Source organism: Sebastes umbrosus, chromosome 2 (assembly GCF_015220745.1).
Source record: "Sebastes umbrosus isolate fSebUmb1 chromosome 2, fSebUmb1.pri, whole genome shotgun sequence".
Lineage (NCBI taxonomy): Eukaryota > Metazoa > Chordata > Actinopteri > Perciformes > Sebastidae > Sebastes > Sebastes umbrosus.
The window spans coordinates 18,920,456-18,934,564 of record NC_051270.1 but is presented as its reverse complement, the minus strand read 5'-3'; the positions used below and the strand labels follow the sequence as shown (position 1 = coordinate 18,934,564).

Here is a 14,109-nt window from a genome sequence, read left to right as displayed (position 1 = left end):
GATACTCACCCTCATCGCTGCATCCAGGCCCCATGCAAGGCTCAAAATCCTGGGTGTGTGGGCAGGGCACACTAAGGTCCAACTGGGCCTTTAGCATCCTCTGCCTCATCCGCTTGCCCTTTTCACAAGTGGCCGAGCTGCAGGCGGACCATGGAGACCAGTTGGAGTAGATACACGTCTCAGGGGTGTCATCTGCAAGATGGTAAAGGGAATAAAGATACTATAATAGCCTTACGCTGTTAGTGTGTGAGAGAGAGAGAGAAATGGGAGCAGGATACAGACCTTCCTCTTTCTCCTCCTGGGCAATATCTGCTACAATGTCATCCACATTGTCCGGCACAATGTTGCACTGTTCGCCCTGTGGACACACAGACACATAGTGATGTTGGCACATACTCCAGCACTCTGTAGGTGCTCTGTTGCTTCGGCTTTCTGTTTGTTCTCTCTAAGCTATGAGAAAGAGTGACAGCCGGCAAATGGGAAGGTCAGCATAAGTTTACAAATTCTCTTACAAAAACAATACACGGGGAAAAGACGTACTGTGTAAGAATGGAAGTATAAACTGAGTGTGTGTAAGTGTAAATGATGACAAATGTGTGGCAAAAGGATCACGGAATAAACTCCCCACAGCTGCCTCTAGATGCCACTGAAGCACTGCTAACCTTTTCATCCCTTTCTGGTTTGCAGCCAGAGTTCCCCTCAAATTATGATTATAAAAAGTTTATATTTCATAGAGAGAGTGAATTTGAATACCGGCCATACATGTTTTAATTAACTTTTTTTTCAATGCTTTGTGTATTTTTTATTGGCTAAGGAGACTTCTTTTAGGAGCTGCATCACAACACATTTGAGTTATTAAGCAATGTACAGCAGGCTTTTATTCTTGATATAAATGAAGAATATAATTTTAGCACCTTATATTTCATTTTTGTTCAGTTTCGAAAGCAGCAAACAAATGTGTTGACAGGTGTCCCAATGATTTTTTTCACCTTGCGAAACACCAGTCCCGCCCTGCACACCACAAGTACATCCAGCATTGATCAATAACTGTATTGATGGACAGGATTGAACTCACCGTCGTACCTGCTGAGCAGTGATAAAGAATAAGGACAGGTGTCTCTCCCCTCCTCTCCGTCTTTGCTTTTAAAGCTTTTAAATGCATCTATAGTTCATAACGATGGCAGATTAGTAAAGGATGCCAGTTCTGTTTTTATATTAATCTATTTTGGCTGGTATATCAGTGTAACATAGAATCGAGAGTGTTAAGAGTGAACTAGGAAGCCTATATGTGTGAAGAGGAGGTGCAGAGCTGAGCTGGAAGTACTGAAGGATCACCTCAAAATACAGCAATAAAACAATGGGTGACTATGAAGAGAAAAAAAACTTGCAGAGTAGCAATCAAAGGAGAACAGAGCAACAAAGGACCTTTTCTTTTTGTTTTCACTTGCTGTGATGAAAGGACGAATGACTGGGTCACTGCACTGCCTTCTGCAGGAATATGCACAGCACAATTCAAGTCTTGTTATTTTATCATTATGATTAACAATTGCAAACGGTGAATGACGGTCTGAATGTTTACCTTTATCTTTTGAAATATACTGCCATGATGCAATTGCCTGCATTATGATCACTCTCCTATAAAAGCTACCAAGTATCTATATTTGCATCAAGAGCTGACTGTTTTTTTAATAATAATACTAATAATAATAATTATCTCAAGATCACAAGTTAATTATGTTGTTATCTTTAGAAAACAAGCTTTGTTTTCTCGAGATAACGACATAACTTATCATAAGAAAACAAAAGGTTGTTTTCTTTTATAACTTATAATGTTTGGTTCAAATAAATGCATTCAAACTGCCCAGATAGAGTATAAAGACATTTCCCTCCCAATTTTGTGGTATTTTCTTTTTAATTTATAAGGGACACAGGTAACATGTTTTATGCTGCTTGTGAATATAATCCATCTAATCATATTTCCATATATTGTATGTACCCTTTAAACACCTTATTTTGAAAACCGGATGTAGTCACACGTGTATCCTTCCGTTAACTTCACCAAGCCCATCAGCCATGGATGTATACATATATACATGGATGTATACAGCCATGCTTTTACCTCGATCTGGGCCGTTTGACTGCATTTACCGTCAGCTGATTTAACCTAAACATTATAAGTAATAAAATAAAAGAACCTTTTGTTTTCTCGTTAATTATCTAGTTATTTCAAGATAAGAAAGCTTGTTTTCTTGAGATAACAACATAATTAACTTGTGATCTCAAGATAACGAAAACATTTTTTTTTAAATCTTTTTTTTTTTTTTTTTTTTTTTTAAATCATGCCCGTTTAGGGCTTCCATCGACTTGTATGAAAAGAGACAGACCTTTCTGGCGATGCGTTCCACCATCACCTTGGCCACTGGAGTGATGGCGCCTCCTTCAGGGTCATAGAAAGGGCTCTGTGGATGATCCAGACTGGTCAGGGGACGGATCTTGTCCTGGGGCTCAATGGGCTTGTTGGGAGACTAAAAGAAGCACACAGAAAGAAAGAAGAAAAGAGAAAAAAAAAACACAAAGCTGTGAATCTTTGGGATTTCAAAAATAACCCACTGTCAGGATCCGTTTGAAAAATACACTACAATCAGCACAAAGTCAGTCAAAGTTACACAAAGGACAAGTCCCAAAGTCGGAGAGCAGCTGTGGAGGAGCGCTGTAGTGTTTATGGGAGATGCTCTTATTAGTCAACAGTAAAGGTCTGCCAGCATGGGGTTGATGGAAGCACCACTGCCAGAGGCTGTCTGGAGGCAGAAGACCAGCTCATCCTTCACCCACCACTGAGGCCAAACTGAACAAAAACAGGCAAAGAGCAGTTCTGTTTGTGAGGGAGAGGAAGATTGGGAGAAGGGTAGTGAGTGGTCACTAATTAAAAGATATAGTAAAAAAGTAATTGCACAGAGAATGGACTTCATTACTCTGTTACAGGCCTTTGCCTTTAACAATTTTGTCCCACCCCACTTCCAGAATAGCCTCTGTTCCACTATGCTCTGCTGCACAATGAGGGTTTCTTTTATTGATCTTTCTAAAAAGCGTAAACATGATACTTTTCTGTCGTTATTCTCAGATAATGGATAGCACAATTTGAGCAAGTTGTCACAAAAAATACGGCAACATTTGTTTTGTTGGCATTTAACGTTTACATTTTTGAGTCTCTTCATGTAGGGTTGTAACGGTATGAGATTTTCGTGATATGACAACAGTCTCAGTATACGGTATTATAAACCTGATTAAAAAAAATGCATGTAACTATAATAGGTTATATAACTAAAGCATATTACTGTAGTTTACATGTAAGCAGTACTATAGCTTGCAATTAACATCTATATAAAAAATAACATCAGCTGTGAGCTTTTAAAATAATGTCCTATAATTGGACTGTATACATACGTAGCAAGCGTGAATTGACACATGCGTAACTTGTTGCTGGACATTCGTAGGAAAACAAATGAAAAATGAGGAATAACTTTTTGTAAGATATCATATGAATTGTTGTATGAGGATACGTTGAATAACTAACTTTCTGTTGTTCTCAAAACACCTTTCCCTTTCACATCACAGAGTATCTTTGTCTAACGTCTCTTCCTCGCAGTTTGAAAATCCAGTTTCAGTCTCCTAACAGAGGAAATAGTCAGTCCAGTCATAGAGGTCAGACAGAAAAAGAATACAAACTGAAAGTTCCTGAATATGCCTGACTTGCCCTTACAGTACGATTTAGTCAGTGTGAGCCACCAAGTGTCTGTAAGCAGGGACAGTCGTGGTGTACAAAGGAGAGTGTGTGTGAGAGACAGAAGGGAGAGAGGAAGATGAAGAGTGAAATTATTCCGGCAAAAAACAAGCAAGAGAGCACAGTTCAGTGGATTCATCGGTGAGCTCCAAGAGATCAGCCAAAGGTTTCACACGTGTCGTCATAGAGTTAGGTCAAACATGCGCACGCGCAGCCTTATCTGTTAGCGCTGACCGGAGACACTGAGCGTGCTGCACCTCAGGGTGAGGGCGGGAGGGGAAGACGTTCAAGGCTGTTAAAGGAGAAATTGGATGGGTGATGACACTTGAGTTGTTGCAGACAAGCAGTGTGTGCGGAGGTGAGAGAGGGAGTGATTGTGAATGTGAGCAGACAGGCAGTTGAAGAGGAAGAGGTTGGCGTGATGACAAGGTCAAAATGCGAGTGTGAAGGGGAGACTCAGCTGGTGATGAGAGTGAGGAAGAAGGTTATCCAGAGGGTAAAAGGTGGAGAGAATAGCAGTTTACAGAAGGATGTGATTGCTGTGGGATTATGGGGTTGTAACCTGAGTAGAGTCACACATTCAAGAGGACACTGTTGTTTTTGTTGCATGATGATGATATAAAGTTCCTTTCTCCCTAGTATTTAATTAAAGTAATGATCACTGGTAAGCGTTAAAATTTAATACATTTGAAAAGGCTGTTACACAAAATATTTCAGTGACAGCTGACATGTAATGTGTTAAATCTACATTTCAAAAAGTCTGTACTAATGCCAATATTTCAGTGTTTGCTTCACTAAAAAGACTGGAAATTAATAACAGTTAAATAATGTTCCACTCTAGGAATTAATTAAAATTACAGATGAGTTATATTAGATAATACAAGCCCATGTAACAGAATGGGGAAATATTCTTGATTTTTGTATTCATGTTTAGGAGAAAATTACTGAGTAAATTACTTTTTGTAATTAAAGGGAGAATTTGCCTTTTTTCAACTTTATCTCTATCTAGCTGAGTTAGGGATACAGTGTGAAAAATGCCTGCAGTTCTTGCCGATGTTCTCTGTGTCTCTGGGGCGCAGCTGCAAAATCTGTTCTTCCTGCATCCAGTGACGTGACAATAACGCCATTGAGGGCAAGAAGAACTACGTGTAACTTCGCTTGTGTTACGTTTATAACAGTGAAAGTAGCATCATGAAATATGAGTGCAGAGGATGTTATGGGGAAGATTTTTTTACAGTGTACATTTTACAGTGTTTTGGCTGACTGGCATTTTCAGCCTGAGACAAGCCGCTCGAGGCTGCTGCTCCTGCAGTGAGGATATGGCCCGCGAGGACCCTCCAGAGTCTGAGCTGCCGAGAGCCAACACCGACTGGTGGTGCCTTTGCTCAAATTGTCCTCCATTGCCAACAGAAACTGAATCATTCTGCTGTAATGAATGTCAGTGTAGGCAGTTTTTGTGTGATGTTGTCACCGACGACAACCCCGAGAGAGAGACGTGTGTGCGTAACTGTGCAAGTTTTCCTCCTCATTCGAACAGAGGTATGCTGGAGACATTCTTAAGGATCCCGAAGATTAACTGGAAAAGACAACCAGCCAGCAGGGCCATTTTTGTCATTGTATTTTGCTAATTTAATGATCTGCCTCCGAAGAAGGAGTGGGAGCCGCCAACGAGCCGCTGTAGCGGGGCACTGCTCGACGGGCAGACGCCCAGCAGAGAGAGACAGCCGGCATATATTTTCCCATCTTACTCTGTGAATTAAGGATTTATTTCGACCAAATCAGAGTTGCTGTTTGTTGGAACAGTGGAAACGAACTAGTGGTTTTAGTGAGCTTTATTTTGTTTCTGTTCAGTTTGAATGAAGTGTGTTTATGATGTAAAAGGTGTCAAATTTTCCCTTTAATATCAAAATGTATCAATGTTCTCACTGACCTCATATGTCACCCCACTGTCAGTGCCTGCATCCCAGGGGATCAGATCCTGGACCACCCTCTGGACCCAACCACACTCCTTAGTACACAAGTCCTCAGCAGATAGACCCACGTTCCAGTCTGGACTGGGCCCCAGCATGGTCAAGAAGGACATGAGGTGACGGCTCCGGTCCACTGAGAATTCAGCTGAGGGGGCGGCCCGCCTGAGGAAGAAAGTGAATATTAATATATTAAATATGCACTTTCCGTCAAGATCAGACTGGAGACGAAACCACTTAAAAGATGGGTTAGCAGTACTTGCTATCTTCCGACGTTAGTGTTTTTTAAACAGAAAACACAGGTTTTATGCTGCGATATTTACTGAAAATGCCACACAATACATCAACAGTAGCCTAAATAAACATTCAGGCGATCTCCCTCCAGCCAGCTGTAACCTTATTTAGGTGTTTGTAGTGAAATGAGGAGGTATCATATCAGTAAATCCTCATCTCAACTTCGGCGCTGTCCGACAAAAGTTCAGCTCATAATAGTACGCTGTGCAGCGCTTCGTCGTCTGCGGCCAGTTAGTTAATTTCAATAGAAAACATGTAATTAAACTGATTTCATTGCTGACGCTTGCTCGCATCGCATTCTATTTGGAGGGTGTAATATGTAGGCTACACACATCTCAATACATTGGTCCTCTCTGTGATGTACACATTACATTCCCTCTAGATTTTTTTTGTGAACCCCTAACCTTAAAGTTCAAACTGCGCCCATGCTAGGCGTCCATAATTAGAAATGAATTAATCCATTAATTTCTGATAATGGACATTATCATATATCCCTTATATGACATTTTACTGACAATGTATTAGGTTAACAGTAATCAACAACAAATAATGCAATCAATTCAATTCAGTGTCTGAATGGGAGGCTGTAGGGAACTGAATGCAATAGTCAGCCAATGGGAAGGTTTATATAATCGATCCACCAGTCTGGTACACGCAAGGTGTTTAACCCTGAGTCCATTATTTTTTGGCTATGCACATACCAATGCCAATCTGCTACAACCCGAAATTGAGAAGGTAGAATTTATTTCATCTCAAATTTGTTCTTTTGCTCAGGATGCCAGTATACATAGTTCAAATAGCTAAATATATACACAGTAGCATTAGATATGCAATGTTGATTGAATATGTATCTGCATTCAATCACAAGTGTAGCCTATACTGAGTTTGGCACGCCTTATTTTTCATTAGCAACTTGGTCCAAATACTGCAGGTCCTGCTTCAAAACCATTAGGTTCATAAGTTTAAAACCACTGATATAATATGAATAAAAGTCTAACTAGGAGAATACAACTCCTGAAATTCCTGTAACACATTTGTTAGCGTCGGAGAGGATCTATATATATTTCAGAATGTTACAACTCAGACTCTCCTTCAGAGAGAGAAAAGAAAGATACCTACAATGCCTACAAATTATAGTGACTGACAAATATGTAGTTGACATATCAGACTCTCATAGCCAGACCACATCTATCTCAACACCAACATTGCTCTGTCCAGCACAGGAGACACACACACACACACACACACACACACACACACACACCTCTGACCATCTGTATTGACCAGTGATTGACAGCTAAACTAATTAAGAATTTTCCCAGCCAATACAAGATTAATTAGGAGTAGGAAGATTCTTGTTGTAACATAAACAACTCGCCAGTGAATCCTTTTCACCTCTCATCATGCCCATATAAATCCATTTGACTTCAGCCAACTCAGTGCTGCCCTTGCACACTCTGCTAATGATGGCCTCTGAGGAAATAGCCCTTCTCCCCTGGGAACAAACAACTTGACTCAACTCTCCTGGGCTCCTCTGCTCAGTGAGTACTGCAAGTTGGAGGTTTATCAGACAGCTACTTGGGCTCTACAAAAAGGTAAAGTGTAATTGACAGAAAAGGAGAGACAGAGCAAGTCTGGTAGCAAATGAGAAAGGGATTAATCACCCTAGAAAACTCCAGTGAAATGCTTTTGTTATTCCAAAATGTTTCTGTTTATGAATGTTTGCATATTTTTCTGAGAGGAATATTAGTATATGTCATGGTGTTGCCACATGGATAATTGGAAATTTGATTGATTGGATCTTAGCTAACAATACCAGTGGAACTGCAGCAGATCTTTTACCAGTTTGTGGTCAAACATTTTACTGACTGTGGCATTTATTAAAAGGACATGATGTATTTAAATGGTCAACAAGTAACAAATTAGATAATTGTTTAATCATTCCATTTAACTACTTTGTTGAAAGCTGGGACATTTAGAAAACCTCAGTAATATTTTTAATATGTTTCTAGTATGAAAAAATACTTGGTTTAACAGTAGAAGAGAGGCTCGCTACACTACTATACCACACTACACACACATAAACCCTTGCTATCAACGCCAAGAAGTAGTTCTGAGAGTGACAGACAGAAATAAAGAATGTAGCTCATTAACGGCTATATTCTTGTCTTCAAAAGCTCCTTATTTCACACCGTTGACAACTAGCTTATTTTTTTTTTGCTGCTAATCAAATGTAAGCCACAGAACACCGAAGCAGTCTTCTGGTTGTTAGAAAGACACCTGACAAGAGAGAGCGGGAGTAAGGAGACAACACAGAACCAGCTGAGTGTGTCATGGAGGTACTGTAGCTGTCATAAATGCAACCATTTCAATCCAGTATAAAGTGATTTAGTAGAGAGTGGGAGGATACAGTGCAAAAAAGAGAGTTAGAGGACTTGAGAGTTATCTATTTTATCAAGGTCTATAAGAAACTGCACTGCTCACTCTGGTGTTTTTGTGTCCATTTGTGAGTGACAGAGTGTTTGATTAAAAACAATATGTAATTTTCTTTCATGCTAAGTGTGTTTGAATTCTGGGTTTGTACAAGAATGAAAAGTCTTTCAATTAGGGAAGTAATCGTATTAATGTGAGGTGTGATACTAGACAATGTTGAAAACACTAGTTTGGTAAACTCAAATTGGTGGCTTAGGTAAGCATCGCTTTAAAGGAGCAGTGTGTAGGATCTGGCGGTATCTAGCGCTGAGGTTGCAGTTTGCAACCAACTGAAACCTCTCCCGTGTGCCAAGCGTGTAGAAAAACTACGGTGGCCGACTTGAAAACGTATATGGCACTATCTCGAGCCAGTTGTTCTAAGAGTAGCCTTGGTCATTTGGAGCAGAGCCAGTGCGTAGAGTGTGTGTGTACGAGGGACGTGAGTGGTGAAGCAAGAGAGAGAGAGTGGCGGTGACGGCGAGTAACGTTATCGACTTCGGTCCAAGTAGGAAAAGTTAAAAGTGTTTATTACACATCACTGTTGAATACTCAATTCTGATTGATCAATCACGGCGTTCTACGGTCTGTTACGTCTTTATAACAGAACGTTGCTATGGGCGCAGTTCTGATGTCGGACTGAATTTGTGTCAAATTATCGATTTCTTAAGTAATTAGCCGTATAATAAGCGGGATAATGTACAGCTCGCTCATTGTTGTGGAATAAACCCAGACAGGGTAAGACATGTAGTAGCTCGCTGTACATTATCCCTTACTTGCTTTGTCCGTTCTGGGCTACTGTAGAAACATGGCGATGTAACATATCGGACTCTGTGTAGAGGGGACCCACTCCTTATGTTGATATGAACGGTTCATTCTAAGGCAAGGAAAACAAGTTTCTTATTTCCAGGTGATTATACACTAAAGAAAACATAGTTATTAATATTATATTCCATTTCTGCCAATAGATACCCCTGATTGTTACACACTGGTCCTTTAAAGAAAGTGGCAGACATGCAGTGTGTTTCAGTTGCAGTAGCCTGATCTCATACTGAAGCTACAGCAGCTGGACTGGCATTATTAGTGCATACCTGCTATCTCAGTGCCTGCCTACGGATAAACTCTGTCTTTGTTTGTGTAGGTAGTCAGTGACATAACTAACTTTTAAATGTCAAGTTCTGAATAAAATTTCCATCCTACTTGAAGCAAATGCAACTCCATGCTATAAGTTTAACATAGAGTCAACTTCAGCCTCCGCCTCATCTTTGAAGACACAGCTGTTTTTTACTTTTTCGGTAGAAGGTCACTTCCTATTCTGAAAAAGAAGTATTTACAATGAAATCTCTTTAAATACTTACAATATTACTTGCTTCCAAGCTAATATTTCATTTCTTATTACAGGACAATTATAGTTCCACTAGTGTTGTTGAGATTTTCAGAGGTGTGCACGTCCTCTACGTTACCCATAACACCCTTCTTTGTGTACTGTAGGTCTGCGGGGATGTTTACGTGTATCGTTGGAGAAGCATGATTCCAACATCACCTGTTCACACCACAATCAACACCACCCGGTATCACGCCAAAACATGTAATAGACCTGCTTAACCACCGGAGGATAGCGTGTCAGTGTCATGGTTTGACTCATCGAGGCGTGAATATTACACGCATGTATGAAGGTGCAGTAGGCTACCAGCAGGGGGCAACAAAACCACTCACTTATGTTTAGTCAAATGTCATGGTTGGGTTTAAAATAAGTACGGAAACTAAGTGAAACACGTACGGAAACAACATAATATTAGTACGGAAATCATGTGACAAACATCACTAACGTAACTTACAAGACAAAATAGCGGTCTCCTGGTTGAAAGTCTTGTTTTTGTTGGACCCATCCACCTCCCTTCACACTCGCCATAAGCAGTCTTTCTCCCTATTCATTCTACGTCACTAGCTCTGAGCGTTACATATTCACACGGATGCATTTACACTGCAGTCAGTACAGACTCCATGGCGTGAAAATGACACGCCTAAAGCAAGAAGGGCGTTCTTCTTACACGCTTTAGCCATGCGCATTATCCAGTCATTCACACGCCTTTTCGTGTGACTGGGCTGGTCAACACTGCTATTATGAGTTTGTTTGAGGATAGACAAGAAAAATAACTGCCCCAGACACCTTGAGGTCAGGAAGCCGGGATGACTTGTGACATTTATTGGTTGCATGACCTATTTTATAATCTCTGACTTTTAAGATTACAGACAGTCATTTACATGGGCCGACTGAAATCAGATGGAAAATATTACTGATTAAGAAAGACAAGAGCATAGCATCAGCTTTTAAATTTTAAAAGTAATGTCTATGCTTCGGCTGCAAAATGATGTGGCAGTGACAGGACTATGAAGTCAAGAACATGAAGCTGATCTGAAGAACAGGTGGTTTGGACATGTAGGCACTGTGGGCTCGTTTAGCAGCAAAATGGCAATTTTTCTGTCAATATTCAGTGTGGTGGTTGTAAAGGTTGTAGTTTTAATGGACTACATAGACCACCACAGTTTGGAAAGTCACATAATGGTGAAATATTCTTTGAAATTCACACCCTGATTACAACTTGACATGTGTTTTCATTCTATTTAATCGTTTTCATCTTCTTTTATTGTTTAATTACTGACATAAACTCCGAAAGCCCGGTGACCCTGAAATGTATGGACAGGTGATTAAGTCACCTCTTTTTTCCGACAAGGATCTGTCGAGTATACCTTATTTTCTGGAGAAGAAATTCTCAAGTTTATTTCTTTTTCCCTATTATGTATTGGGTCTCAGGAGAGCCACTGCTGTAGACATACTGCTTTAATATGTGTGATAATGGCTGTTACTTCCTCAGCCTCTTTCCTTTCTCGTCTCCCACCTCTACTATCTTTCTATATCTCTGCTGTGTTGCCCTTTGTTCCCGCACTCATTTTGCTCCTTCTGGCCAAATGAAATTGAAAAACTGGTTTAAGAGGAGGCACTAAACCTAAAAATGAAGCACTATTAATGTAATTAAACCCCAGACTTCATCGAAGCTTTATTTAATCACTTCTTTATTCTGTATTGTTGCTGTTTTCTTTTCTCTCTCTGCAAGGAATGTTGGAAGCTTTAATTGACAACCACCTTTTTAAAAAACTGGAAGGGGATGATCATTAACTCTAATTGGGAGAAAAGCTTTGTGTCAATGAATAGCAAAATTCCCTCTTTATACAGACAAACATGTACACCCGAAAAAGCACAAACTTGCATATTTACACTATTACTGGACACACAAACACACACACATACAACTATGAAACATGCTGACGTAAATATGAATATATGCATTTTTCAAGCAGCTAATAAACTCTCTAAAGACTACTTTAAGACTTAACGAGGTACGTCTCCCAGTTGGTTGATAAAACGTGGACTTTCTTTAGCCTACTTCCATGCTGAGGACACTTCCATGTAGTTATCGATAGAAAACGTCCTCCCTTTTTCTTGCTCCAAACCAACATAATTGATCTGATGTGCCACACACAATCACGGTGTGAAACAATTAATTGGTTGCCTGTACAGCACAGGGTAAGCTAATTAGTGGATATCATTGCTTCTATTCCTGTTTTCTTTCCTTTGGAGATTAAACATGGCCCTCGCCGAGGCCCCGTGGTTGAGGAAACAACACTGAACAGGCCTTTACCACTGAAGTTCTTCTGAGCCAGCAGAGCCAACGAGCTTCTTGTTTTTCTCATGAATAAGAGATTAAATGGCTCTTATGAAATTAGGAGTAAATGAGCATGCACACTGTAAGCATGGTGTGGCTGGCAGTTTCAGGGCATCTTTGAGCTGGGTTTTCACTGATCAGCAAGCTCTGAGTCCAACTTTGGATACTAACTTCTTACAGTATGTTCTGACACCTTAAAGCTGCAGTGGGTAGAAATGGAGCGAATATGATTAAAAAAAGTTCATTTTATAAAACGGTCATTATATCCTGACAGTAGTGCATGAGACAGGTAATCTTAAAAGAATGCCTCATGTGCCTCGGCGCCCTCCGGTGCTCCTAATGGCATCTGCAAGATTTTACAGACCGGAGAAAAACAACCAATCTGAGCCGAGCTGGAGCCTGCCGTCTATGAGCAGCTGTCAATCACTCGCCAACTCCAATCAAACGGTCTGATCAAATATGAATCAATATTCTGTTACTGTAATGACTATTTCTTGCCTCAGATGTTTTCAGAAACATCTTGTAGTGTACTGTTTAGCTGTAAAATGAGAAAGTTTGTGACCCAGCCGCCATGTTGAGATCAGTTTAGGAAATACCAAGCACCGCCCACCAGCCGGAGCAAACTTTCTAATTTTACAGCTAAACAGTACACTATAAGAGAAATAGGCATTACAGTACAGAATATTGACTCATATTTGATCAGCGCTGCCTAGTTTGACCGGAGTTCACGAGTGATTGACAGCTGCCTCTGTTGAATAACGGCCAATAGGAATGCCCAATAGGTACGCACTCTCTGAAATGACCTGTGATTGGCCAAAGTCTCCTGTCACGGGCTAGATTTTTCAAAGCCTGAAAACAGAGCCATGAGGAGGTGCAGAAGTCTAGTTATCTCTCAGAACACTTGAATTACAATATGCTGAAAAGGTTATTGTCGATGATGCCAAAAACATTCTGCCTACTGCAGGTTTAAGCCATAAACCTACGGTATCATATATGTGAATTAATTTATGTTAAGTGGTTTGCCAGTGGTTGAGAATATTTTGGCATATTAACTACAAAGTGTGGATGCTTTATATAAATGTTGATTATTTTCAAAAGTATTCCATTAAGTTTATAGATTGATTTCTTACCTTGCAGTCATTTTAATTTGGTATGACTTGAAAATTGCTTAAGATAATCCATCACAGTGGACATATCTACTAAGGAGCATGCTGAACATGTTCTGTGCTCTACATTTTAATTAGTGCATCTGGCTCCAGATAAGTGACTGCATTACTACGACCTCAAATTTAAAACACGTCAAACATTATTGTCAAATTAAAATAGCGGAGCCGCTTATATGCCATGGACCCACTACAGACGGAGTTACTCAAGAGTGATTAAAGCATTACAAATTCACAGCAGGGGTAAGACAAGTGCTAGAGGAACTTCAAAAGTAGTGGTAAAGGTGACTGTTAAAGGTCAGCTGGCAATCAACCACTTCTTACAAACCACTTAAAGGGGACACATCATGCTCATTTTCAGGTTCATACTTGTATTTTGGGTTTCTATTAGAACATGTTCACATGCTTTAATGTTCAAAAAACATTTTTCTCATAATGTCTGTCTGAATATACATCAAATACAACATACATAGTGACGGTTGTCACGCGACGTTTCTAACGTGTTGTGTAGTGACGGAACTTCAGAGCTCGTTACGTAGTATATAAAGTGAGAATGACAACTTATGGTGGATGGGTCAAGCAAACAGGACTTTCAAGCAGGAGACCCGTGTTTTGTTTTGCGAATTACATCAGTGATCTTTGTCACATTTCCCGTACTGATGTTATGTTGTTTCTGTATGTGTTCTACTAGGTTTACGTACTTATTTTAA

The 14,109-nt window shown here is 40.0% G+C and overlaps 1 protein-coding gene across 3 annotated transcripts in view; it reads right to left on the bottom strand.

The window, feature by feature from the left end:
- Nucleotides 1–14,109, bottom strand: part of spon1a (spondin 1a) — a 135,566-nt gene that overhangs the window by 8,710 nt on the left and 112,747 nt on the right. For all 3 annotated transcript variants that reach the window (XM_037749532.1, XM_037749511.1, XM_037749522.1), the window contains 4 exons: nt 5,712–5,913; nt 2,385–2,525; nt 283–358; nt 10–192 (listed from right to left, as the gene is read on the bottom strand). In XM_037749532.1, the coding sequence (XP_037605460.1) occupies nt 10–192; nt 283–358; nt 2,385–2,525; nt 5,712–5,913 (602 nt within the window). The remainder of the gene's footprint in view (nt 1–9; nt 193–282; nt 359–2,384; nt 2,526–5,711; nt 5,914–14,109) is intronic.